Here is a 26,416-nt window from a genome sequence, read left to right as displayed (position 1 = left end):
CCCACAATACAAAATAAATTAGTTTTTTCGTGTTTCTAAATTATTAAATTTGAAGTGTTTTTCAAAGTATAATTTTATTGATGTCTTACATGTGAAAACAAATAATTTTCTTATATAAAGTGAGGGGACATTTTTTAACATCGCTCTGAGCCTCAAAAATCTCTAGACCAACCCTGCATATTAGATTATGATTTGGAGATGATATATGTTGTTTTTATGCCTCATTTCAACTTTCGGATGTGAAAAATAAATGAATGAAAACATAATTCTTGGGTAGTCATAAAGTGAGTTTACTTGTTTCCAGAGGAAGCGAATGGAATAGCTCATCCATCTTTTGTGCAGCGGTATGGTAGATGGTGCAAGTCAGGAAGTAGATATTAACCTTCATGCATCTCATTGCAAGTAAGAAGCCAAACATTGTTCGATTCCTAAATGCTATGGAAGAAACCTAGTTAAAATGATATTGCTAATGTCGCGGTGTCTCAAATCTATCAACCATTGACTTGCATTTAAGATTTCCTACATATCAATATGCGATTGCTTTGGAGTACAACAACAATATCATCTGCATAAAACACTTGCAAATCAATCACAAATTGACCATGCGAAAACAGTTTTTGTTTTTCGTGATTCTAAAATAACCCATTGCAAGTAAGGAGCGAATCGGTGGTTAACATACACAATGTGATTGTTTTATGAGAAGACCACAATGCATCTCCCCACCGTCCAAAACATATGCGAGTTTCCAACTTGGAGGGCAAGGTTTAAAATGGCAATTTAGGTAAAGGACAAAGCAAGACCATAATCCAATTGAAATTTGAGATTCGGTTATTTCCACACACAAAGGTCGAACAGAACCAGAAAGATCTCTCTCTCTCTCTCTCTCTCTCTCTCTACGAATTTGGGTTTCGTTTAATTGTCAAAAACTTTAACCTTTTCGCAGAGCCCTCGACGTTTTGTAAAAATTGTGTCAAAGGAAAAGGAGATTGAGTCTTGTTTACGCCAACAAATGGGTCGTCCTCGTCTCTCTCTCTCCTCGCATTGTCTCAAACACCCATTACTATAAAAGAAGCCACACTCTCTCCTTGAAACCCCCCCCACCATCCACCTCTCCACGCTTTTGTTTCCATTGGGACTCTTCTTTCCTTCTTGTTCTTGTTCCCTCCCGTTCTTGTCTAATCTCCTACTTTGTTTGTATTATCCAATCCCCAACGGACTATAAGACCTTGTCACGACTGTGTTTGCTTAGGATTAGATTTCTCAGTTCGGATTGGACTGAAAGACTCTAGCTTTTCAGTCCATTGGGATTTTCTCGGACATGGAGAGGATTAGTTTTGTGAAGAATGGTGTGCTGAGACTGCCTCCCGGTTTTCGATTCCACCCGACCGACGAGGAGCTTGTTCTGCAGTACTTGCGGCGCAAGGCTTACTCCTGCCCTTTGCCTGCCTCCATCATCCCGGAGGTCGATGTCTGCAAGGCCGACCCTTGGGATTTGCCAGGTTCGTTTTTCACATTTCCGTACAATTCACTTCTTCAATTGAAGTGATTTTTTTTCTTTCTTTGGTTTGGTTTGGCCAAACTACAATGCCAAATGCCTACCAACCAAAACCCAAATCGTATTTTAGACGGAAATGGTCTCGAATCTCCCATTTCCCGGCTTCTGCACTCGTTCTGTGAGTGCGGAAATTGTAAAGTATTCAGTTTGGAGCGCAGATGGCTTGAAATGGAGCGCGAAATCGCCGCTATGAAGAAATTAGATGGAGAATTGAAAGACTCAATTGGTTTGTTTTGTTTTGGTTTAGGTGATTGTGAGCAAGAGAGGTACTTCTTCAGCACTAGGGAGGCCAAGTACCCCAATGGGAACAGATCGAACAGAGCGACCTGCTCCGGTTACTGGAAGGCGACCGGATTGGACAAGCAGATTGTGACTTGCAGGGGTGGCCAAGTCGTGGGGATGAAGAAAACTCTGGTGTTTTATAGGGGAAAGCCTCCCCATGGCACTAGGACCGATTGGATTATGCACGAATACCGCCTTGTTTTGCCCGAAACTCCGGCCTCCATTGCCCCACCGGAAAAGAATTCAACCCATGTGAGAATTTCTTCAATTATGCTCGACAAACCACAAAGAACACATTTTGATTTTTTTTATTTTGCTGTTGCAGAGCCCTGTGGTGCCAATGGACAATTGGGTTCTCTGCCGCATATTTTTGAAGAAAAGGGGAGGCAAAAATGAGGAGGAGCAAGTTCAACAGCCCTCCTTCAATGTTCGAAAACCGAAGAATTTGAGGCCTGTTTTCTACGATTTCATGACAAAAGACCGGGAAAATTTGAGCCTCGCGCCTTGTTCTTCCTCCTCAGGATCGAGTGGAATCACAGATGTGGTTTCTAGTGAGCAAGTAGACAATGATCACGGAGAAAGCAGTAGTTGCAATAGTTTAGGTTTAATTAGAAGAAAACAGTAGCGGTTTTAGTTAATTAATTTATAATCCCCTTAAATTAGTTCGCTTATGTTCCAGTAATTGGGCTCTTCTGGTTGCTTTATCAGAATAATCATCTGAGAAAAATCCAAGTTTAGGAAGAAAATCGGCAGTTACTTGTAGTCGGTAATTTCGAGAGCAATGGATGGTGTGCCCTTATGTAATCAAATCCCAAATTTTCTAATATCTGATGTCTTTACACTTTATTTCCATTTGTTTGGACCTTATTTTAGCTCTAACAGCGACATGCTCGCATATTTACCACTCTCTATTTTCCCTGTTTGTTCCAGTTGTTAGAACGATTTGGAGTAACCACATTTGAATATGAATTTTCTTTTACAATTTATAATTCTAAAATTCTAAAACGCTTCGCAGTATGAGATACTCTGAGATATCGTAAAAAAATGCTCATAATCTGAACATGTTCTACTCCATATCATGCAGCAGAATTTCTTTATAGAAAGGCATGGTATTTCCAAGGGAATAGGTGTTGAAAAGTGACCTAAAGAGGAGTAAAAAGCAAAGTGAAAGTGTAAAAAAATGTAACGTGAGATTTTCCTAGGGGAATAATTGTTGTCTTTGCAAGGATCGTCACCTTCGCACGAGGTTCCATTTCTCCCTTTGTGGAAAGTTAAAAACTCACACTCAAAAGGAACCCAATTCCGAAACATTGTTTTCAAATGGATCGAATTCATCCCAAATCGGCTCTCTCTCTCTCTCTCTCTCTCTCTCTCAAATCTTCAAATGCACTCCAATCTGCATCGTGCAAGATTAAATCCCAGAATCTTATTCCCAAAAAACAGACATTCTGACCTATATTGCCATTTTGTACTATTTGTAGTGTCTTACAAGAAACCGGAGCCCCAAGAAAAACTTGTATAGAGCAGTCAGATACTATCTCTTTCTAATCACTTTCACAAAACATAGCCTCTCTATTTCGGTGGTTCTAGCATGCTCTGCTAATCTCGCCCGTTGCGAGAGCTGTCATGGTAAAGCAACCCTACCAAAATTTCTCTAATCAAACAGTCTTACTGAAGTTTCTCACGTACGAAAGTGAGTTTGGTGATGTAGGGAAACAGGGTTAACTAAATATTGAATCTAAAGGACCAGTTGGTGAAAGTAGGGAAGGGGACTATAAATACAGTGGAATATTTGCTTGGCAGGGACCAGCTGCAAATTGAAAAGAAAAAATGGGATTCGGCCAGTAGGGAGGGTCTGGGAGGGCCCCGAGTTTTGAAAACTGATCCATCGACCCATCACCTTAAATTTCCTAAAAGCATATGATTTCTTGCACATTTATTCCTGCGAGTTTACGTAAACGATACCTCTTTTTCTTAATCCAGACAGTGTTATAACTCTGATATGAGTTTTTGCTAGACAACAAATTAACCCAGATTAGAGGCAAGGTTTGTCCCACTAATGCAATCTTCCAACCACTCTGCAACATTGACCCGCATTAAGTTTTGATAGTTTTATCATTAATTAGCTCCCAATTATTTCTCTTTTAATTACAAATTATATTGACTGCATGTTTTGCACACGTGTAGCACATGCAAGGGCCACGAGCCTGATATAATTGACTCAAACATGCTACTCTTATCATCTTTTTGTATCATATTTTTAATACAGATAAGACTCACATGCGTTAGTGAACCCTACCTCTATTACAGATATGATATAAACGATAGTACAAATAGATGATAAGTGTAGCAATACTCGTAAAGTATTACTAACCATAAAAATCATCCGTAAAATATTGTGAATGTAAGTACAGACAACTATTCATAGTTAATGATAATTACATATAATTCTATGATCATTAATTATTTTCTTCGACAGTGTCTTATTTATCGTCACGTTTAATACTCTTTGTTATTGGCATGTTGTACTAAAAAGAAAAAAATGGAGTGTAGATACAATATCTGACCTAAGTTACTAAAAACTGCTAACTTAGTAATCATCTAGAAGTATAAATCCCTCACGCATCTAATTTTCTATTCGGAAGTGCAAAGAGGGAGCTAAAACGAGCTTTAATTCTCTGAATTTTGCTTCTTTCATTGAAGTTGAAAGGTCAATTTATAAACATGATTAATGCTAAGATTAAGAGACAAAAATTGTTAAAAAATGAAGGAACAAAACCTACAAGGAAGGTTGTTGTCCTATACAAACATTGAGGCATGGATGATGATGATACAAATTACAATAGGTTGGATAGGTTTGAAGAGGATGGGCCACGAACCCATGAGAGAGTGCCAAGTGGACACCAGGTGGACTAAGGACGGCATAAATAATGAGATTAAACCTTTGATTAACACTCTGATTAATGCATAATTAAGAGAGTAATTTGCCAATTTTAGGAAAATAAAGAAATAAATATATGCCGACCAAAGTTTATTGTGACACTGGTTTTGAATCACCTATTTTGCTTTTGGAGTTCTTCACGTCACTTTTTCTATATATTTCTTTCGTTTTCATCACACAAAAAATAAAATAAATTAAAATAAAATTTGTGTGTGTATGTAAGAGAAAGAGAGAGGGGGGAAGGGATTGGATTGTGAAATGCTGACTTGGGTTCTCAAATTGTCAATCACGGGGGCAGGCCGTCATGGTAGACTACACAGTACACACTATAGCCACAAACCGATTAGCTTGTCATGGAACGGGTTCATCTACTCTATAATATTTCGTGAATAATACGCCTTGTTGAAAACAATTTATATAAATAGTATTGCACCATACAATGGCACGAAATGATACGGTAACGATATACCGTGATATGAAAGTTGATCTCACGTCCGGAAGACATACATGAATTGAGGGGATGAGGAAGGGCAATTCTGACATTTTGAAGAACATTACCAAGCAGACGGGGAATGTATTTAACGTTTGTTGACCGGTTCCAGAACCATCCACTTTTATATTATTTTTCATGTTTAAGGAGAAAATTAAAGTTTTATTTAAGGGGGTTGCTTAGGATCTATGCAACAAAGACATCTCCAATTTTTATACCACTTCTAATGACATGGTCAAATCAAACACTAATCAAATATTAATCTCCCACATTAAATTAATGCCGTTTGTGAAATTTAAATGGAGGTTCTCAACAACTCCATGCCAAGTGAGCAAGATGATTATGTAAAGTTAAATCTTAATTATTGTAAACCTCAACTTAACTTACATAATTAGGATGGCGGGAAGGGTAAAGCTCAAGGTATTTTTATCACATGCGACGAGATAATTCACCCGCAACAAAACTATACCTGTATCATATATTATAGAGGCATAAGTGAAAAACCGAGTAAACTACAAAAATCATGTGTAATTAAACCCTCACAATGTATAGTATCCTAACATTCATGTGAGTCCAAGTTCGGTAATTTTTGCTTTCGGAACTTTCAATTTCAGTTCGATAAATTTTGGTTCGGTTTCAGTATTCGGTTCAGAAAATTTCAGCCCTAAGCTAAAAGGGAATCCAATGCTTGAGAATCTCACGAGGGTGGGTTGGATTTTTTTTTTTTTTTTTTTTTTTTTTTTGCTATATTTAATGCATTTAATAAGTGGTTAGGTGCCCTATGGCATAAGGAAACACCTCCCCACACGGCAGCTATTTCCCACAGCTCACCCTTCCAACCGTTGCACAAGATGTAAAATTATGTTGCCTAATTCAATTAAATGGGGGTCGATCATACACTTTAGGCCTTCTGAAAAATACATGCAGAAAAAAGCACCCCTACTAAAGTTCTTCTCCCCAAAAGATTTTCCAACGGGAAGTAACTTCTCCACACCCCTCCCCTGCGCTCCTATTAGAAGAAGAAATAAACATGGGTGTGCAAAAAAACCAGGACGGGCGAAAATTATTTCTCTTTCCTAAAGCATTGAAGGATTTAGAGATGATGAGCTCATTGACAAGCAATAAGGGACGGCAACAACCTCCATGATGGCTGACTAGTTTCCTACCTTTTTTTCCCTGTGCTAAAAGATGATTAATTTTCCATCTTTTTTGCAGTACAAAGTGAGACATTTCAACATCACAGATGCAATAACTTGTCAAAAATATTAAATTTCCCTGCCACATAAATCTTATATAAATATAAGACAAAGACGTACATATGAGGTTGAACACTCACAAGATTTTCCATGGAGGAGCATAAAATCTTGCATAAATCACATAAGGTTGCGTGTAACACCATAAACTCATCGTCAATGAATGGCCTCAAGCATCTCTCTTCATATTCTATGAGTTAATAGCGACATATGCAGGCAATGAAAAATAGACTAATTTATTTAAGTTTTCCGGTGTCAAAATCAGTATTAGATCCTCTAGAAGGGGTTGGGAAGGAGAAGGAAGTTTTCAACCCGTCTTTCGGCGGTTTTTGTGTTCACATTTGATAAGAAAATAGATCAATAATCTTATAAACTACACATGGACCACACAAGATTCTATGACAAAACTCAGTATTATCCTATGTTTGCGAGTGCAAAGATTCCCTATTTAAAAGAAAATCTAATTCCAGCAGCCCTTCAAACCAAGACGAGACTTTTCATGAGCAATGATAACTTGCTGATGGAATTTCATTAAACGACCCCTTTCGACTATAAAACTCTTAATTCTTCAAACAATATTTAGAAGTAAATATTACAATAGGCCTAGAGATATTTCCACCATAAAGAATGGTCATCTGATGAGTTTTAAAAGTAACATAACTTAAGATGTCCTGAAATCCAACAGCCAATCTCTTACGGCCTGCTCAGCTCACAAACACAATCCTAAAGGGCAATACAGGTACTATAAAACCAATAAGCTTCATATTCAAGATACACATCGACAGCAAGCAATTCTTAAAAGTCTTATTGGCCATCAGAATAATCCACGTTACACAAGATTATGATCGTTTTTGGTCCAGGACTTAAAACGCTCAACTCAAGAAATAGAAAGATCAAAATGGAAGTTCAGGACGGCATTCAGTTGAAGTTTATAACAAACAGTTGACATTTATAGCATTGCTATCCTGAACTAATGCATCTAAGTCATTCTTACTCATTATTGGCTACTTGCGTTATCTTTCTCAGAAAATCCATCAGTGGCAGCACCCAATGACTGTGAAGGTGTTTCTGCACATGCCCTCAGGACAGCTTCATTCTGCAAGGAAAGTGGCATTCCAGGAGTTCAACATCAGTTTAACAGAAGATCACCAAATTTTGCGACACAAAATAAATCCCAACACACAGTTTTGAGTGTGCAAGTATAACATACACTCCATAAGTACATTGCAATATCAATATAACAGTGGTGCTTTCAAGTAGTCACACATAAATCCTGCATCTAGTCATTTCGATTCCCTCTATCAAATGTTTTGCAGTGCATTTGTTACTAACGTAGCATAAGTCTTTGGTACTTGAAATTCCCTCCAAGCACACCACAATATAATTAGACTGATTCCATCATTGATAATTAGGGTCTAAACCATGATTGAAGAAAATAGAATTCAAATGAAAAACAATCAGTCTGGTATTTATTTCCGAATTGGGACCACATTAGATGGTAATCATGTTTAAGCCCAATGACAACCACAGAAACAAGCTTTTGTAAATACATCGTGTAGTTTCCTTCATAAGGCATTTCAACTAATAGACCTGGTTAATTGACCACAAATTATGATCACATGAATAAGACGGAAAGATACCCTTTTCTAATCAATCCAACACAATGCTGTTTCGCCATTTTCCGATACCAAAGTGACCAAAATTAATCATTCTTCATGTTAATTATCTCTTGAAACAATGATTGAGCAAACCCAAATGGGAATTTCTCAGTTTTCATTTGCCAAAAGACTCAACATCCCTTCACATATGCTGAGGTTTACGCACAGTTCGACTTTCAAGTGAAGCAATGCACTACTGCCTGGCTTCTATGTACACACCAAATCACATTTAACGTGGAATAATCCGATTTCGAGCAACTAATAACTACGAAATTTCGACAATTCAGTAAAACCCTAACCCTAAAACCCTCATCAGAGAGTGGGAAATCAGAAATGATATGAAACAGTAAAAGGGGGGAGAAGAGAACCTGCCAAACGCGAAGGAGACGCTTCTTGGCGTTGGCTTTACGGGTGGTGGTCAGCTTTATTCTCTTCCAAACGAGACCGCCGGAGTCGTGCTTCTTCACTATCTCCAGCACTCGCGTCCCCCAAAACGCACCCGCCATCTCTCTCTCTCTCTCTCTCTCTCTCTCTCTCTCGCCCCTTTTGTTCTCTGTTTGGATCTCCTATTGGATTCGGTGGGTTTTTACAGGGCTTATTTACTCTTTCGATTTTGGGCCCAATTTGTTCAACTGGCCCATTTAGGTTGGGTTTTTTGTATGGGATGAAAAAATGGTGTGCAAAAATTAGTTTTCCACCAAAGGATAAAATTCTGATTCATGTGAGAAGCAACGACTCTAGCAGGATCACTAATGAAATATCACTTTAGCCCATTTAATTGAAAATATCACTTCAACCAATTTAATTCGAAATATATATTTTTTGTGTCAAAGAAAAAAAAAAAAAAAAAAAAAATTTTGCTTATGTCGTTTAACTACAAATTACTCTTTCTTAATTAGATGCAACGAGGTGTATGAGCGTCAATTTTTATTAAAGGTATAATTTGGACTTCAAATTACCACTTCATCATTCCATCCAAAACTTACTTGTGCTAAAAGTTGGGTGGTGATTGTTTTCTTTAGTTAAAAAAGTCCATGGTTTAAAAAAATTTATTCCATCCAAAACTTACTTGTGCTAAAAGTTGGGTGGTGATTGTTTTCTTTAGTTAAAAAAGTCCATGGTTTAAAAAATTTTAATTTGACGGCTGTGGGATTTGAACCCACGCCCTTTCGGACCAGAGCCTAAATCTGGCGCCTTAGACCACTCGGCCAAACCGTCTCTTGAAATAATTCACCTAATTATTTTATAAGTTTTAATAATTTGTTTGAAAATTGTTAACGGATTTTAAGTTGACTCGTTGGGCTCTGGGGTGATGGGCTTTTGTGACACGAGTTTGAAACTACTCATCAATTGCACGTATGAGCCCACATCGCTTATTATTGCTAGGTTTAATTCGGGTTTAGTCGGTAAACATTTCGTTTTTAGTATTTAATTTTTATAGTTGATGTTTTATATAGACGAAAAATATATGATAAAGGGTTTAGGGTTTTAAAATTTCATTTTGCGTGTCATTCTATTAACATTTATTTTTCATTTATTTCACCATATATCCTTCACCCTTCTCCAATTTTCTCACATACTTTTGTTCTATATCATTACATAATATTAAAACAAAAAACGAAATAATTATTAAAAAATGTCCTTATACATGTAATTTTTCCTTCCTCTAAGGTTTTTTCATGTTTAATAATTATTTATATATTTGCAAAATGTAATGTATAAGTTACAATCAAGGGCGGAGTTAAGATAATCCACAGGGTGAACTACAACCACTCCAATAAGGGTGTGTCTCCACCGATAAGGTTGGGATGTACATATTAATAGAACATTCTTTGTCAATCAAAAGAGGATGAAAGACTATTTAACAAAACAAAATTTTGCTATTTTTTTGTTTAAGCCTCAACTACAAGTGATTTTAACATTTCTAATTAATAAAAAAAAAATATACACTAAATATAAATTTTAACATCTCTTTATTTTTCACTTATTTTATTACTTTTGCACACAGAAAACGAGGATGTCTCTGTGCACGCCAAAACTATGTGGGCTCTGTGGACGCAAAACAATGGCAGGCTTCTGGCACGCAAAATGATGCAAACATCTCACATGCAAAATGAGGCGAACCCAAGCACACAAGACAAGGCAAGCTCTGCGCACGTAAAACAAGGCGAACTCCCAAGTGTTCAGAAAACAAGTTAGGCTTCACGCACAAAAAATATATTTTGAAGAACATGAATACGATAGTTTTGTTGTAGTGGTAAGAGAAATAAAAGAAAAATTAACAAAAATAGTTCAAATTCCCAGAGTGTCAGACTTTCTGGCACCCTCAAGAATTTGAATCATTTTTATTAATTTTTCTTTTATTTCTCTTACCACTACAACAAATTATCGTATTCATGTTCTTCAAAATCTATTATAATTCGTATTTGACCACTTGTTATCAACAATTTAAAACCTAGATTTGTAGAGATTTGGACCTTTTTTCTTTTTGTTAATTTTTCTTTTATCTAAATATGAACTACATATTAGTAGAACCCTCTTTGTCAACCAAAAGAGGGTGAAAGACTATTTAACAAAACAAAAATTTGCTATTTTTTTGTTGAAGCCTCACCTACAGATAATGGGACGGGCTTCTGGCACACAAAACGAGCGCGAGCTTCGCGCACAAAAAATTAGGCGGGATAAGGCGCATAAATTGAGGTGCACCCAGAAAACAAGGCTTGCTCCGTGCATACCAAAACGACACGGGCTCCATGGACCTAAAAAATGGGCGGGCTTTTGACACGCAAAACGATGCGGACACCACATATGTAGAACAAGTCGAACCAAGGCACACAAGACGAGGCGGGCTTCTCGCATGAAGAACACGGCAAACTCTTGGGTGCTTGGAAAACGAGTCGGGCTCCACGCACAAAAACATATATTTTGAAAACTTTCTAGCACCCTCAAGAATTTGAATCATTTTTGTTAATTTTTCTTTTATTTTTCTTACCACTACAACAAATTATCATATTCATATTCTTCAAAATATATTTTTCCGCCCAAAACTATTGTAATTCGTATTTAAACACTTGTTATCAACAATTTAAAACCTAAATTTATAGAGATTTGGACCTTTTTTCTTTTATATAAATATGAACTACATATTAATAGAACCCTCTTTGTCAACCAAAAGATGGTGAAAGATTATTTAACAAAACAAAATTTTGCTATTTTTTTTTAAATTCTCATCTACAGGTGATTTTAACATCTCTAATTTAAAAAAAATATATATATACATTTTAACATCTCTATAATTTTCACTTATTACATTACTGTTGGGCTTAAATATTTTACTAAATATACCCTTGTCGGTCATTAAATCGTAAATCCACTTCCAAAAACATTATAAATATTTCCTTAATGCTCTCAGAAAATATTTCGAGAAAATAAAAAAATGTGTATTTTTTTACAAAAAACGTGAACGTGTTAACTCACGGTTTTCAGTTAGTTTTGCAAATTCATACAGAAATCACGATTTAATCTTTTTATTTTCACCTTTGCCTCCCTGTGAAGTTTTAAAAATTAAGGTGAGATTTTCCGTTGAGATCCTTGAGTGTAGAACCCCATTGGACAATGTTCTGAGCCTCACTACTATATTTTTCACTTTTTTTTTTAGTTTCCGGCTTAAATATTCAACTAAATATATACTTGTTTCTCAATAAACAGTAAATCTGCTTCCAAATTCCTTAAAAAGTTTAACTTAACGCTTAGGAAAAATATTTTGCGAAAATAAAAAATTTGAATTTTTGTCCAAAAACATGGGTGTTAGGCGGGCTCACTGCATGCAAAACGATTCAAACTCAGCTCGCGCAGGCGAATCATGGCACGACTAATAAGGCGAGCTCGACTCACAGAAAACGAGGCGGCCTTCTGGCATACAAAACGAGCGTGAGCTTCGTGCATGAAAAATGAGGCGGGATAAGGCGCATAAATCGAGGTGCACAAGGAAAACAAGGTTGGTTCTGTGCACGCAAAAATTACGCAGGCTCCGTGGACTAAAAAAAAAGGCGGGCTTCCAGCATGCAAAACGATGCATACACCACACATGCAGAACAAGGTGAAACAAGGCACACAAGACGAGACAGGCTCCGTGCACGCAGAACAAGGCAAGCTCTTGGGTGCTCGGGAAACGAGTATGGCTCCACGCACGAAAAAATATATTTTGTAGAATATGAATACAATAGTTTGTTGTAATGGTAAAAGAAATAAAAGAAAAATTAACAAAAATGATTCAAATTCTTAGGGTGCCATAAGAATTTGAATCAATTTTGTTAATTTTTCTTTTACCGCACCCTAAGAATTTGAATCATTTTTGTTACTTTTTCTTTTATTTCTTTTACCATTACAACAAACTATTGTATTCATATTCTTCAAAATATATTTTTACGCCAAAATCTATTATAATTCATATTTAAACACTTGTTATCAACGATTTAAAACCTAAATTTATAGAGATTTGGACATTTTGTCTTTTTGTTAATTTTTCTTTTATCTAAATATGAACTACATATTAATAGAACCCTCTTTGTCAACCAAAAGAGGGTGAAAACCTATTTAACAAAACAAAATTTTGCTATTTTTTGTTGAAACCTCACCTACATGTGATTTTAACATATCTAATTCAAAAAATATACACTAAATGTATGTGACAACCCGTTCCAAATTTTACGTTTTTATTTTATTTTAAAAGCGTGAATTTACGAAATTGCCCTAGAGGCAAGGACTTTGACTTCTGTTGACCATCGTCTAGAGAGACGTATGACTTATTCTTTTAACATATTCTATTAATACTCGTGTATGTGAACGCATAGGCGGAAGCCGTTTGTGAGTCCGGATTATAACGGTATAGTTACGGACGTTCGAAATTGGTTATTCAAGGTTTAGTGTTAATTAAATTAAATCCCCAATCAGAAATTGGTTATTTAAGGTGAAGCCCAATCAGAAATGGAGGAAAAGAAAAGGAAAAAAAAAAAAAAGAAAGTGGCTTCCCGTCCATCGCACCCACCACGAGTTCCCATTTTTCAAGGCCGATTCCGACCAACTCCGGTGAAGTTTTTCGATGCCACCACCACCATCTTGAAGCTCTCATTCCCCTCTACAAAACCCACCTAAGAACCACCTTGATTAACCATGGTATGTGGCGGTTTGAGGCCACGAAAGTTGACGAAAATCAATGGTGCTCCAGCCACCCTTTTCGATTTTCCGGCAAATCGGCAAAGCGATGGCCGATGCCACCACTTGGGCTTTGTACCCCATCATCACAGGAGCAAAACCCAACCAACCTTGACCCCGTTGGACCACCGTAGACGACGAATCGACGTCGGGAAGTTTTAGGCACCGGTCGACTTTGTGGGCAAAATTGACCATCTTCCGTCCACTTTTGGACTTCGTGGCAGGTATGAAAGTTGCTCCACTCACTGAGATCTTCATTTCTGTGAAGTTTGAGAATTTTTGGAAATAGTTGGATTTTCCGGCGAGTCGGGGCGGCCGACCGCTACCTGCGGCGTCGCGTGGCCAGTGGGCCGCCAATGCTACTTTTAGGCTATATCGAATGTCTTGAATTCAGTTTTGTTATTTGAATGACATAGGTTAATCGTTGGAACCTAAATTCGTTACGATACATTGCTTGATGAAAATGTGAATCGACGATCCGACCGTTGGATCGTCACCAAACTTGGGTACATTATAATACGTAATATTTAAAGATCATAGGAATTTATGGATCGGGAATCCGATGTACGGATCTTCCCGAATTGAATTTGTAAGTTAGTAAAATAAATGTTCACGTCCACTTGGTTTTGGGCAAATGGCGGAGATCCAACCGTTGGATCGTAATGAAATTTTAATATGTTATTCTAGAAACATATTGTGGATCGTTGGGAGTTGCGGATTGGAAATCTGATATGTGGATCTTCCGGGTCAAGTTATACAGGGTTGTAAACCCTACCGTCGATCTTTGATCGACTGTTGACTTGTGGTCAATGGGTCTCAAACTATTTTAGAATGTCGTTGAGGTTGTGTTTTATGTGAATTACATATTCTACGGATAAGAGTTCTGAGATGTGATTTGATAATTGGTCACAGGGACCAATCATTCAGGACGCCTCGATGCGTGCGCTAGAGAATCATAGCGTGGACTCCAGGTGAGTGCGTATTTTCCTTTTTATCGTTCATATTATTGAGAGTTCTATCGACACTTTTAAATTGATTAGGCATATTACTTTCATATATAATTATTGTGAATGCTTGAAGTACTATATGAACTACGAATGGCTTGATCCCTGTTTAGGGTACGTAGGCAGTCTAACGAGACGTTAGATGCATCCATAAAATATTTGAGACAAAAGCCTTGCTTGGGAAATTGAGTAATGCGAAGGAAATTGGTAAAGGCAAGTTTTAGTTTTATGAATTAGTTAGCTAAATTAGTGTTAATTGGGTTGTCATGGATAATTATCCCTGAAAATAAGTAGTTTGGGAGTAGGGCGTTATTGATTGTACACATCTCACCGTATTGTTTATAATTGAAAATGCTATGACATGGTTGAGTATTAGATTGCATCATGGTATATCCATATGTATATTACTTGCATATAATTATTGGGAATGCTTTCAAGTGCAAAGGTGAACTCAGGACACCCAGGTAAGTTCAGGTGAGTTTATGGTATTAGTTGAATCGATTGAGTTATAGCATGACTACAGTTATGTGTTAGGCAACTTCGATGTTGTCGTACTGGTTGCCATGAGTTCCACATGTTATATTGAGATGCATTGAGAGCTCATAAACCTGCGCCCCGGTGTTAGTGCTCCCGCCCGTGGCTAGGGCACAATCCTTCACGTGATGTTCACCTCCCGCACCTTACGCTCACCTTGGATCCAAGGTAGGTGCACAGTCCTGTCGTACATACCACTTTAGGTGGTTCTGACTCGTAGGTGACCCGCGATTATTCGCTCAATCTTCACGTGATCGTAGCACTTGAGAGTGTATTTATTTACACCCAGTCTTGTCGTACAGACCACTTTAGGTGGTTCCGACTCTTGTGCAGGTATACTTATTGAGCTATTTGCTAGCCAGGATTGATGAGATCTGGATAAGTCGTACAGGTCACTATAGGTGACTCCGACTTATATGCTAGCCAGGATTGATGAGATATGGATCAGTCGTACAGGTCACTATAGGTGACTCCGACTTATATGCTAGCCATGATTGATGATATATGGATAAGTTGTACATGTCATTTTAGATGACTCTGATTGATATATCACTTTGTATTGATTAAATTCATTTGGCTTACTTATTAATGTATGATAGAGTTGATGGCAAACCGTGGTTTTGGTCATTTCTAAGTATGGTTTGGATATATGTATATATGTTGTACTGTCCTATAGAAAACGATAAGGGAATTACAGTGAAGGGTTATTATTGTTAGAAAGGTAATAGTTTTGGGAAGATTGGTTTTACTGCTTACTCACACTTTCTGTTTTGTACCCCTTCAGGTTTTAACTGCTGGGTTCGTATCGACGAGGATATATAGCTAATCTTAGTATTGGTGGCTACTTTTAAGGGTATGATTCTTACCCACACTACTGTACCTTACTTATGCTCTGACATCGCGTGTGAAATGGGTTTGCTCCCACTCATAGCGCACTCTGGTACTTAGACACTTTTAGATTCAAATTTATTCACTTTTTATGCACTATCACATTTTATGGCTTTGTCACCTTCCAGGTGTCGGCCAGCACAGCTCGATTCAGGATCCAAGTAGACTTTCTGGGTCGGGATGTGTCAATGTACATTTTAACATCTTTATATTTTTCACTTATTTCATTATTTTTGGGCTTAAATATTCTACTAAATGTACACTTGGTGGTCAATAAATCTTAAATCCACTTCCAAAAACATTATAAAGATTTTCTTAATGCTTACGGAAAAAATTTCGGGAAAATAAAAAAATGTGCATTTTTTTCAATAAACGTGAATTAACACTTATGGTTTTCAGTCGGTTTTGCAAATTCGTACAAAAATCATGGTTCAATCTTTTTGTTTTAACCTTTGCCTTACTGTGAAGTTTAAAAAATTGAGGTGAGACTTTCCGTTGAGATCCTTGAGTGTAGAACCCCATTTGACAATGTTCTGGGCCTCACTACTATATTTTTCAATAATTTTTTTAGTTTCCTACTTCAATATTCTACTAAATATATATTTGTTGCTCAATACACCGTAAAACTGCTTCTAAATTCCTTAAAATGTTTAACTTAATGCTTAGGAAAAATATTTTGAGATAATAAAAAATTTGAATTTTTGTCAAAAAAACGTGGGTGTTAGGCGGGCTCGCCACACACAAAATGATGCCAACTAAGCTTGCGTAGAACAAGGAGAACCATGACACGAAAAATAAGGAGGGCTCCGCACACAGAAAACGGGGCAGGCTTCTAGCATACAAAACGAGCACGAGCTCTGTGCATGAAAAATGAGGTGCTATAAGGTGCATAAATCGTGGTGGGCACAGAAAACAAGACTGGTTCAGTGCACGCCAAAATGGTGCGGGCTTCGAGGACTAAAAAAAGGGGCAGGCTTCTGGCATGCAAAACGATGCAAACACTATACATGCAGAACGAGGCAAACAAAAGCATACAAGACGCATAGTCGGCCCTGAGAATTTAAGGCCCCTAGGCGAGCTTTCAAGATAAGGCCTTAAGGTTTCTAACCCATGACTTTTTGTACATTGATATATAAAAAAAAGAAATTTGCTAAATACACAATATATATATATATATATATATATATATATATATATATTTCAACATCAAATACCATTAGAAATTAATATCAAAAGAAGAAATACAAACATTACTTAAATATTACACGTCTCGCGTTTTTAGACGCAAATGCACCAATTAAGTTTACATAATCTAATTTTTCAACCAATTTTTTTTCAATTGATAAAATAGCTAAGTTGTTTAACCGTTCTTGTGACATAGTTGATCGAAGATAAGATTTGATCAACTTTAATTTTGAAAAACTTCTTTCAGCATACGCAACTGTAACTGGTATGGTTAACAAAATTCTATAAGCAACCCATGCATTCAGGAAACAACCATCCATTTGTCTCAAATAGTCCAACACTTCCATTGCCTGACTATCATTCGGTAAAGTCTCTCTCAAGATTCTTAGCTCTAGAAATAAGTTTTTCCATCAATATCAGAATGCTTACCATGTTTCAAAAATTCTTCAAGATTGATACAAAAACTCCTCAAGCTATCATTCTCTGCAGCTTTTAACTTCTTCAAGTTAAACAAAAGCCCAAAAGTTTCTTCATTTTTCTGAAATTGTTCAAATCTGTTATCAAGTGAAGTACGAGCTTGATCAATTATATAAAGAAAGTAATCAACTTTAGAAGTTTCAATAGCTAATTGTTTTACCGCATCACCAGCACTCTCATCAAACAGTTTCTTTCTTCGAATGATGCGTTTCTCACGAAAAATAGGTTCAAGCTTGGATATTCTACTAAAAACAGTTTCTTTGTTGAAGCCTCACCTACAGGTGATTTTAACATCTCTAATTAAAAAAAATATACACTAAATATACATTTTAACATCTCTATATTTTTCACCTATTTCATTAATTACTTTTGGGCTTAAATATTCTACTAAATATACACTTGTTGGTCAATAAATCGCAAATCCGCTTCGAAAAACATTTTAAAGATTTTCTTAATGCTCATGGAAAATGTTTCGAGAAAATAAAAAATGTGCATTTTTTTTACAAAAACGTGGATTAACACTCACGGTTTTTTTGTCGATTTTGCAAATTTATACATAAATCACTGTACTCATGCTAGATTCAAGCTTGGAAATTGGTTGTGACATCTTTGAGAGCCATTCTTGTGGCGTGGGTCGGTATGTGCAAGAAGAGATATTGTGCGGTTCCTAAACCTATATTTGTTAATATTTTGCTTTAACATCACGATCTAGTGGATATGATGTATCAAAATGAAAAACATATTTAGTCCAAATTTGGAGTTTAGTAATCATTTCTTCAAGAGTTATTATTGTCCTTCTGCAATGGATATTTGTGGTGTAAGTCGATCGATTAATTGAAATGATTTTAAGACACAAATTGTTTTTATTTAGTTTTTAGACCCAAACGTTGTGATAAAATGCAAATTGCGTACCGATTTTGAGGAACATAAAATTGACTTCCTCATCTTAGCAAAAGGGTCAATTTGTCACTTCAAATATTAATATACATGAAAATGACGTTCTTTGCACGCCCTTGGTTGAGAAATACAAAGGGCCCCACTTTTGCAAGTCAAATTTGGACTTCTATTGCACCGTACTAATCGTTAGAGCCAAACAAACGACAACTAGGTGATGTTGAATTCCCAATCGATTCGCTCCACAAAAAGATTCTTTAGGTCCTCTTATTTTGGCATATCGATAATTGCTTTTAAGAGGTTGGTAAAGGGGAAATCAACATGTTTGTTGATAAATTTTTTTTTAAGATGGACAGTTTAGTTATCTGTAGTCTTAATTTAGATTTAAGTAATTTTAATTCTGATACTTATTCTTCTTGTTCAATTAATTTTATTCGTGAAGATCGACTTAATATGTCCTGGTTTAAATTTATTATTGAATAAGTTTGGTTGAGCTATTTGTTTTTAGCCCCGTGTTTCAAAACAAGAAAAAGGAAAGGAAAAAAAAAAACCCTTTTGATTTTTTTTTATTACCAAACACTTTGCTTCCTTTGGTAGTTGAATCCACGCCCTACCTACCTTCATTTTCCTTTAGCAAATGAGCTCAACCTACCCTACATTGCAATTTAATTTGTCCCTTTTTTTAAAGAGAAAAGTAGCATATTCTTCAAACAATCTTTTAAAACTAATATGAGACTTAGAACTCCTCTAATTAAGTAAAAAGAGTTCCGCTATGTTAACTAGTTATGTGCGTTATATTTATTTGAGTGCTGCCATAATTTGAATCATTTTTATTAATTATATTGCTGATTACATATTTAATACAAAACAAATCTCGTATATAAATTCCAATGTATGAGAAAGGTGATAAGCAAAGTTGTGACCGCATGTTGTATAAGTAACATTGTTCGATTAATTTGGTTGTTATTCATTTATTTAATTTATAAAAGAAAATTGATGCTAGAAAAATTACTTTCTGATTACATTCATGTACCATGTAATGTGACAATTAACACATATAATCAATATTCAACTAAATTAACTTATTAATTAATATGACACGTACAATGTGCCTCGACATAACAAATCATTTGTAAGTGTCCATGTGCTTTTCACGGCCGTCCGCGCCTCCAAGCGTCGGGTTCCAAAACTGCCCGCCAACCCTGAATTATCTTCCGTATATGATCCTGCATTCCTACACAATTACGCCTTTACCCTTTTAAAATTAATTTTGGTGCCAGCAAGGAAAATCAAATAAATTGCACTATCCCTCTTAATATGGACAAGGATTCCAGTGCCCTTTCGTACCATTTGTTTGTGTGATGTTAAGCTATGTTAATATTTCATATTATTTTTTATTTTTTATCTTATTATTTTGATAAAAAAACAATATATAATGTTGAACACACAAAACAGAAAAGCATAAGAGAACATCGAAAATGAGAAAGTTGACCATCCTTGTCCTCTTAATATTATAACCCGCAGTACTTGGTTGAATTGCGGGAATAATGAAAAACAGAAAAATCAGAGAAATAAAAAGTCGAAAAAATAGAGAATATTAGGTAATTGAAAGAAAGTGGTTGCTGCTGCTGCTGCTCCCTCAACGCTCATTTGTTTACACATCGCATCGCCGATCCGATCCACGCTCCAATCCGCCAAACAGGTTCGCCCTCCTCCCAAATCCCTACGATTTATTTCCGTATGAATTTTGATCTGATTTTTTTATTTCTATATTTCCAGTAAATCGTTTGTTCTTCCTCCTCATCTTTCTCAGTCCCTCACTGAAATCGGCGTTCAGTGTGATATTTTGGGCAAGAAACGAAGATGTTGGGGATTTTAAGGCAGAAAGTGGGAGCTGGAAGCTCGTCAGCTATGGTACACCCTAATACTTCTGCAATTTACGATTTGAGTTATGTAAAACAATTGATTAATTTATTTTTTATGTGAGTTATTGGCTAATATTTGTGATGATTCAGATTTTGGGGCAGAGGATCTGCCCCGCCGCTTCGGCATTGAGGGGTTTCGCATCTTCTGCGAAAGAGGTAATGTTGGTTCTGGATTTCCACTTGTTCGTATTGTTCATATGCTTCATAAAAAACCTGTATTATTAGACTCCCAGTTTTTGGGGATTGGTTTTCTCTACATGTTTGTTGCATTCATGCTATTTTCATATTCGTATCTGTTCTCAGTGGAATATTGTGAATTCCAGAGGCACGTGATATTTTTTGACAATGAAATTATGCCCACAGATGACAGTGAGGGATGCTCTAAACTCTGCGCTCGATGAAGAAATGTCCGCGGACCCAAAAGTGTTTTTGATGGGTGAAGAGGTGAGGATGCATGGGTAGGTTGTATTTTTTATGATTTGAGAAACCAACAGAATTTATTTCCGTAACATTGATCGTTGCTCATTCTGTTATGCAGGTTGGGGAATATCAAGGTGCTTACAAGGTTAGAATTATTTACTGAAACTTCATTTTTTTCGTTTTATCAAGAACCCATGTGAACATTGACGTCTTTAACAGTTGCCCTTTGTTCTCCATTGTATATAGATAACAAAAGGACTTCTGGACAAGTATGGTCCTGACAGGGTTCTTGATACCCCAATCACAGAGGTTAGTCCTATTACTTGACGTGCCGTGCTACTTCTCTTTTGTTTACTTCCGCATTTCAGTAACATCGTTAACGTTCTTCCCTTTTTTCTCCCTGTCTCCTAAATTTGAGGCTATGTGGGCCAATTCGTTTATATACATTAGTGATAGTAGCTGGCTGACCTTATTTATTTGGAAATTTTTTTTGCAGGCTGGGTTTACTGGGATTGGAGTTGGTGCTGCTTACTATGGTTTGAGACCTGTTATAGAGTTCATGACCTTTAACTTCTCAATGCAGGTTTGGAGGATTTTTTTATTTTTTTATTTTTTTTTTCTGTTATTGACTTTTATACTGGAGTCTTAATGTTATAACTAATAGTTGATGTCTTGACACTCAATATTCTTTCCGATTCTCTGAAGCTATTGCTATCTAAATGCTAACTGAAAGATTCTTATCATCCTTCTAGATCAGTTGGTCCAATTTATTTTTCATTAAAGGATTCTGTTCTGGTGTTTATTGCAGGCAATTGACCACATCATCAATTCTGCTGCAAAATCAAATTATATGTCTGCTGGCCAAATAAATGTGCCCATTGTTTTCAGAGGACCAAATGGTGCGGCTGCTGGTGTTGGTGCCCAGCATTCTCAAGTACTGTTCCCCACGCCCCTTCTTTTAAGTCTCTTTACTACTTTGTTGCATTGCAATCTTTCATATGTTACCTTTTGTTTATTCCTGATCTACCATTTACCCACATCCACAGCATATTTAGCCTTCGTTTCTATGTGAGTAGTGAATGAATTTTTACAATTTTATGATATGCTTGTTGGTCTAGTGTTATGCAGCATGGTATGCAGCCTGCCCTGGGTTGAAAGTTTTGACTCCTTATTCATCTGAAGATGCTCGTGGACTCTTAAAAGCTGCCATTAGGGACCCTGATCCTGTTGTTTTCCTTGAAAATGAGTTGTTGTAAGTAATCCACTGCAAGGATATTGTGATGCTTATGTTTGTTATCAAGTAAAACGTTAATGTCTTGATGTAATTTTCTGTTTCAGATATGGCGAGTCATTTCCTGTTTCAGCTGAAGTTCTTGATTCCAGTTTTTGCCTCCCAATTGGAAAAGCTAAGGTGATCATCAGCTAATGGAATTCTATAGGAAAATGATTGTTAATTCCACTCAGATTTCCAACTTTTTATGTTATCCATCATTGATGATTGCCTTCTAATTATTATATAATATAACACAGATTGAGAGAGAAGGAAAGGATGTCACTATTACAGCTTTTTCAAAAATGGTTGGCTATTCTCTACAGGTTTGTTTACTATACCTCCCTCTGCTGCCAGGATGGATTGACATATGACAAATTCATGCTCATTGATACTTGATACACTGATGGAAAAAAATTGAAATGGATCTTGCATGGAAACTTGATCATGGCTTTGAGAATAAAGGCTTATCTGCTGCTGTGACTATGTGATGCGAGTCAAAGTAGGGGTGGGTGATCAGGATATACGTATGGTGGGCTTATAATGATAGAAATTTGAAGAAATAGGATATTTAGAGAACAAAGCAGGTTGTGGTTGCTGTAATCTCTAGTCAAACGGGGAAGAGGAGAGGAATTTGGAAGAAGAGAGAAGAAGATAGGTTGTCCAAAGATAAAAATTGGTGTACAAAAAACCACTCAAAGGCGTTGCATTTTCCTAAGACCCAATTAACTAGATACTTGATAATACTCTTAATAAACCTTGATTTTGACTCTTTGCAACTATCCATACCTTTTCTCTAGATCCAAAAGGCTTTAGCTTTAGAGTTGGCCCAATGATCTCATGCTTGGGCTTCCATAGAGGATACTTGTTTTCCAACCAAAGTTGTTGCGACTTTATCAATGTGCAATTGTCCTGGGTCACTGGATTGTTTGAGTTAACTGTGAAAACTTTGTTTTTGTATTGGTCAAGTGGTTGTGTTTGTTACTTATTTTTGGTCATCATTGCATTAGTCTTTTGCCTGCCTATTTCTCATCTTTTTAAATATATTGCCATTAATACATGAATAATGGGGATCTTGATTTGTCCCACACTTTCCTTTTATTTTTACATTTTCTTTGGCACGGACCAAGAAAAAAAAAGTCCTAAGAGGGATGTTATAAAATGTATTTTCTCTAGCCACTTTTGCAAAATTGTTTATAGTCTTTGGATGTCAGTCAGAATCTCTCTCCCTTCATTATAATAGTGGATTTATTCTGTTATTTGGTATTCAGGCTGCTGAGATACTCGCTAAGGAAGGAATCAGTGCTGAGGTAAATTTGTGTAACAGCACAATCTTGTTAGTACTTTAGTAATAGAGACGGTTTGACCATTTGTGATATTGTAGGTCATAAATTTGCGGTCAATTCGTCCTCTCGATAGGAAAACCATCAATGATTCAGTCAGGAAAACCAACAGACTGGTGACAGTTGAAGAAGGGTTTCCTCAGCATGGTGTCGGCGCTGAAATCTGGTCTGTCTCTTTACTCTTAAATGTTCCCTGCTGAGTGGTTTTCAGACACCACGTATGCTAACATTGTTTACTTCTTAACAGCGCATCTGTTGTTGAGGATAGCTTTGGTTATCTTGATGCACCGGTTGAGAGAATTTCTGGGGCTGATGTTCCCATGCCTTATGCAGCCAATTTGGAGCGATTGGCTGTTCCTCAGGTGAGTTTCCCTTCAGATTTTTATTGTTTGGTCAATAAGTGCCGTGTAGTTGGTCAGTAAAAGTTATTCAGTTGCTGGCTTCTTCCCATTAACTCGGCTATAGGTTGGTATGCCAATAACATCTTGGTTAACTGTTTTTACAGGTCGAAGATATTGTGCGTGCAGCAAAGAGAGCGTGCTACAAATCTTCCTCATTGGCTGCAAGTGCTTAATTTTTACCACTTCAATGCAGAAATTTCCCCGGATTGAGGTTAGTTATAAGTTATTTTATGTTTCATAGAATGATTTGATGCCACAGGTACTTTATCTGCGCTACATATCTTTACCGACGTTCTTCACTTACGTTTTAGGTTATGGTATGATTCATAGAACCTTTTGACTTCTAAGTTTATGCCAGTTTCTTATGTGTGTGAGTTTGTTGTTTATTTTTTCTTTCAGGAGTTGTAGAAATTGTAAATTATTTCTCTCCTCATCGCGTGTTGGGAGGAACTGCTTGTCAAATAACTGGTAGATCATCCCGTGCGGGGAAGAACTGCTTGTCAAATAACTTGGGAGAACATAGACAAGGGCGAGAATTTTTTTGACTTTTGTCGTTTATTATTTTTCGCTGTCCGCATTAAACCTTTTGTGTTTTGGAAGCCATTTTCTGGGTTTCATGTACTTGATTTCCGGAAACGTCAATGACCTGCTTCAGTCTTCTCCTTCCTTCCTGTGGTTTTGGTCCCAATTGGTGAATTTCAGTTTAACTATGCGTGATCGATGTACACTGCAGAGGTTTATGATTGTTAGAACCGAAACGAATCATTTGGATAAAAAAATATTAGAAAGGAGAAGGAAATATTTGAATTTTGAAGTTAATCGGTCAGTTATTATGATTGATTTTTTTTGTAGAAACACGATGCCAATGGCTATAGAATTGGCAGAAATTCTGTGCAGGACGTCCGTTCCGTAGTCGGACTAGTATGATTAGAGTAAACTAAGATCACACTATTTAAGCAATAACACCTATATTTTAGCTTTTTAACTGATGCATCACTGTAAAAAATAAAGAGGTCTGTTAGTATTTTTTTTTTATTTGAACAAACGATATTATCTATACGAAGGGGGATTAGGTGGGTTTAGTCTCATGATGGACAAGCAATAATGCAGTTCAAATTTATCTTTGGCAAGAATTGAATTTAAGACTTTTCATTTACAAGTGAAGAAGAATATTACTAGACCTTCTATTTGTATGTATTGAATTTGGTCGTTAGATCCAAAAGAAACGCAGTCTAAAGATTCTCTCTATCAATTCCCAAATGCAAGACAATTCTGTTTATTTATTGATTATTAATTAATTAATTAATATAGGTACCGTGTTGGCTACAAATTAACTTACAAAACAATATCCCACTTAATTAAAAAGGGTGGTGGGTGATGTAAGAATTCAAAATGGCTGGCTCCTTAATACTACGATTTAGTGATATTTTTCTTTACTTATAAGTGAGAGGTCTTAGATTCGATTCTCACCAAAAACGAATTTGAACCACATTATTGCTAGTTCATTGTGAGGTTAAGCCTATCCTCTCTTCCTTAATATCGATAATATCGTTTGTTAAAAAAAAAAAGAAAAAAAAAAGGCTGGCTACTGCATGCATTGCTGATATAGATTGTAGTGAGGATTCTCTGCTTGATTATTCTCTGTTTGATTCTTTTAAGGATTCAAATAATCTACTTGATTTTTCTCTTTCGCAAATTATCTATTTGATTGACTTTTCTCTTTCACAAATTATCTATTTGACTTTTAATAAGATATGTGGAAAAATATTTTAAGTGTTTCCTATAAAAAATATATAACTGGTAACTCTTTTAGAGAGCGCTTTTAAGTGTTTTTGAAAGAGGCCGACCAACAGTTGAGGCCCAAAAAACAAAAACAAAACTACAAAAACCAAAAAAATCTACTGCTACCCCTGCTACTGTAATGTTTCTCGATCCGTCCAATTCCACGCCCACAACCGAGCAATGCCTCATCAATCGCAACATCTAACCCCGATTTGCTCCTTGAGCATAACCACAAAGTAAGGATAGCCAACAACTAAACAAAGAAGCCATCTATCAAGATGAAGCACGTGTAAACCCACGAGTAACACGGCTAGTACAAGCAGACAACATAAAGAAGGTGGTGGTGTTGGAAACACCCGAGCCAGTGAAATCATTTGATCTAGTGGAAATACCGATGCATGGCTGAAAATCAGAATATGGATGGATAAGGAGAAGGGATACCAGTGGGTGAGAAGAAGAGAACAGATTGGGATGTTACGCAAGGGAAAAAAACAATAGAAGCAAGGAAAAGAGAAGAAAGGGGAAGAAAAGGGGAACAGGAACAACGACCGATCTCAACCGAAGCTAGGGTCCAATTCCCCGAATTTGCTCAAAATTGAAAACTTCACACAAAAAAGTGAGAAATACTCTCAATAGGGGAGAAAATCTATCATGCGGAGAGATGTTACGTGATTCATAGGTTTGAAAAAGTGAAATTTCTACGTGAAATGTCTTAATTTGCTTTATTAAATTCCCACGATGACTTTCTGTACCTGATAGCTTCATTCCCAGCTGCTCTGCGAGACTGCATCATGCAAATGAATTTCGTCAAGGCTGGTTTTTCGTTTGTCTATAAAGAATGTGATGATTAATTTTCAATTGGACCCAGAATTCCTACCAAAACAGTGTGGAAATCATAAT

General features: G+C 36.5%; 3 protein-coding genes, 1 non-coding gene and 1 pseudogene across 4 annotated transcripts; 2 read left to right on the top strand and 3 right to left on the bottom strand.

Moving 5' to 3' along the window:
* The first annotated feature begins 979 nt into the window (after nt 1-979).
* On the top strand, nt 980-2,689 carry LOC137737386 (NAC domain-containing protein 83-like). Its single transcript, XM_068476841.1, has 3 exons — nt 980-1,499; nt 1,803-2,089; nt 2,163-2,689. Exons 1-3 carry the CDS (start codon nt 1,319-1,321, stop codon nt 2,460-2,462), a joined length of 768 nt encoding a protein of 255 aa, XP_068332942.1. The 5' UTR covers nt 980-1,318; the 3' UTR covers nt 2,463-2,689.
* A 4,612-nt stretch (nt 2,690-7,301) lies between these two features.
* Nucleotides 7,302-8,728, bottom strand: LOC137737992 (uncharacterized). The gene is made up of 2 exons (XM_068477585.1): nt 8,548-8,728; nt 7,302-7,617 (listed from the first exon to the last, which is right to left on the bottom strand). The coding sequence occupies exons 1-2, from the start codon at nt 8,683-8,685 to the stop codon at nt 7,519-7,521; spliced, it is 237 nt and encodes a 78-aa protein (XP_068333686.1). The 5' UTR covers nt 8,686-8,728; the 3' UTR covers nt 7,302-7,518.
* Nucleotides 8,729-9,317: 589 nt separating this feature from the next.
* TRNAL-UAG (transfer RNA leucine (anticodon UAG)) lies at nt 9,318-9,397 on the bottom strand. The gene has a single exon. It is a non-coding gene; the product is annotated as a tRNA-Leu (tRNA).
* A 7,672-nt stretch (nt 9,398-17,069) lies between these two features.
* LOC137736253 (uncharacterized) lies at nt 17,070-17,775 on the bottom strand (annotated as a pseudogene).
* Nucleotides 17,776-19,930: 2,155 nt separating this feature from the next.
* LOC137737393 (pyruvate dehydrogenase E1 component subunit beta-1, mitochondrial) lies at nt 19,931-24,548 on the top strand. The gene is made up of 16 exons (XM_068476852.1): nt 19,931-20,077; nt 20,155-20,289; nt 20,391-20,456; nt 20,664-20,744; nt 20,839-20,865; nt 20,967-21,029; nt 21,217-21,303; nt 21,529-21,654; nt 21,839-21,972; nt 22,059-22,131; nt 22,251-22,316; nt 23,262-23,300; nt 23,375-23,499; nt 23,581-23,695; nt 23,839-23,945; nt 24,134-24,548. The coding sequence occupies exons 2-15, from the start codon at nt 20,239-20,241 to the stop codon at nt 23,905-23,907; spliced, it is 1,122 nt and encodes a 373-aa protein (XP_068332953.1). The 5' UTR covers nt 19,931-20,077; nt 20,155-20,238; the 3' UTR covers nt 23,908-23,945; nt 24,134-24,548.
* Nucleotides 24,549-26,416: the final 1,868 nt, after the last annotated feature.

This window comes from Pyrus communis, chromosome 6, assembly GCF_963583255.1.
Source record: "Pyrus communis chromosome 6, drPyrComm1.1, whole genome shotgun sequence".
In the NCBI taxonomy this organism is placed as follows: Eukaryota; Viridiplantae; Streptophyta; class Magnoliopsida; order Rosales; family Rosaceae; genus Pyrus; species Pyrus communis.
This window is presented reverse-complemented; position numbering and strand designations above follow the sequence as displayed.

What these genes read in the sequence shown, in the direction of transcription:
- LOC137737992 (XM_068477585.1), bottom strand. Translation starts at nt 8,685, where the DNA reads ATGGCGGGTGCGTTTTGGGGGACGCGAGTGCTGGAGATAGTGAAGAAG. An exon ending in GTCTCCTTCGCGTTTGGCAG is followed by an intron (nt 7,618 to 8,547) that starts GTTCTCTTCTCC and finishes CTTTCCTTGCAG; the next exon opens with AATGAAGCTGTCCTGAGGGC.
- LOC137737386 (XM_068476841.1), top strand. Translation starts at nt 1,319, where the DNA reads ATGGAGAGGATTAGTTTTGTGAAGAATGGTGTGCTGAGACTGCCTCCC. An exon ending in CGACCCTTGGGATTTGCCAG is followed by an intron (nt 1,500 to 1,802) that starts GTTCGTTTTTCA and finishes GTTTTGGTTTAG; the next exon opens with GTGATTGTGAGCAAGAGAGG. An exon ending in CGGAAAAGAATTCAACCCAT is followed by an intron (nt 2,090 to 2,162) that starts GTGAGAATTTCT and finishes TTGCTGTTGCAG; the next exon opens with AGCCCTGTGGTGCCAATGGA.
- LOC137737393 (XM_068476852.1), top strand. Translation starts at nt 20,239, where the DNA reads ATGTTGGGGATTTTAAGGCAGAAAGTGGGAGCTGGAAGCTCGTCAGCT. An exon ending in TTGGTGCCCAGCATTCTCAA is followed by an intron (nt 21,655 to 21,838) that starts GTACTGTTCCCC and finishes TTGTTGGTCTAG; the next exon opens with TGTTATGCAGCATGGTATGC. An exon ending in GGTGTCGGCGCTGAAATCTG is followed by an intron (nt 23,500 to 23,580) that starts GTCTGTCTCTTT and finishes ACTTCTTAACAG; the next exon opens with CGCATCTGTTGTTGAGGATA.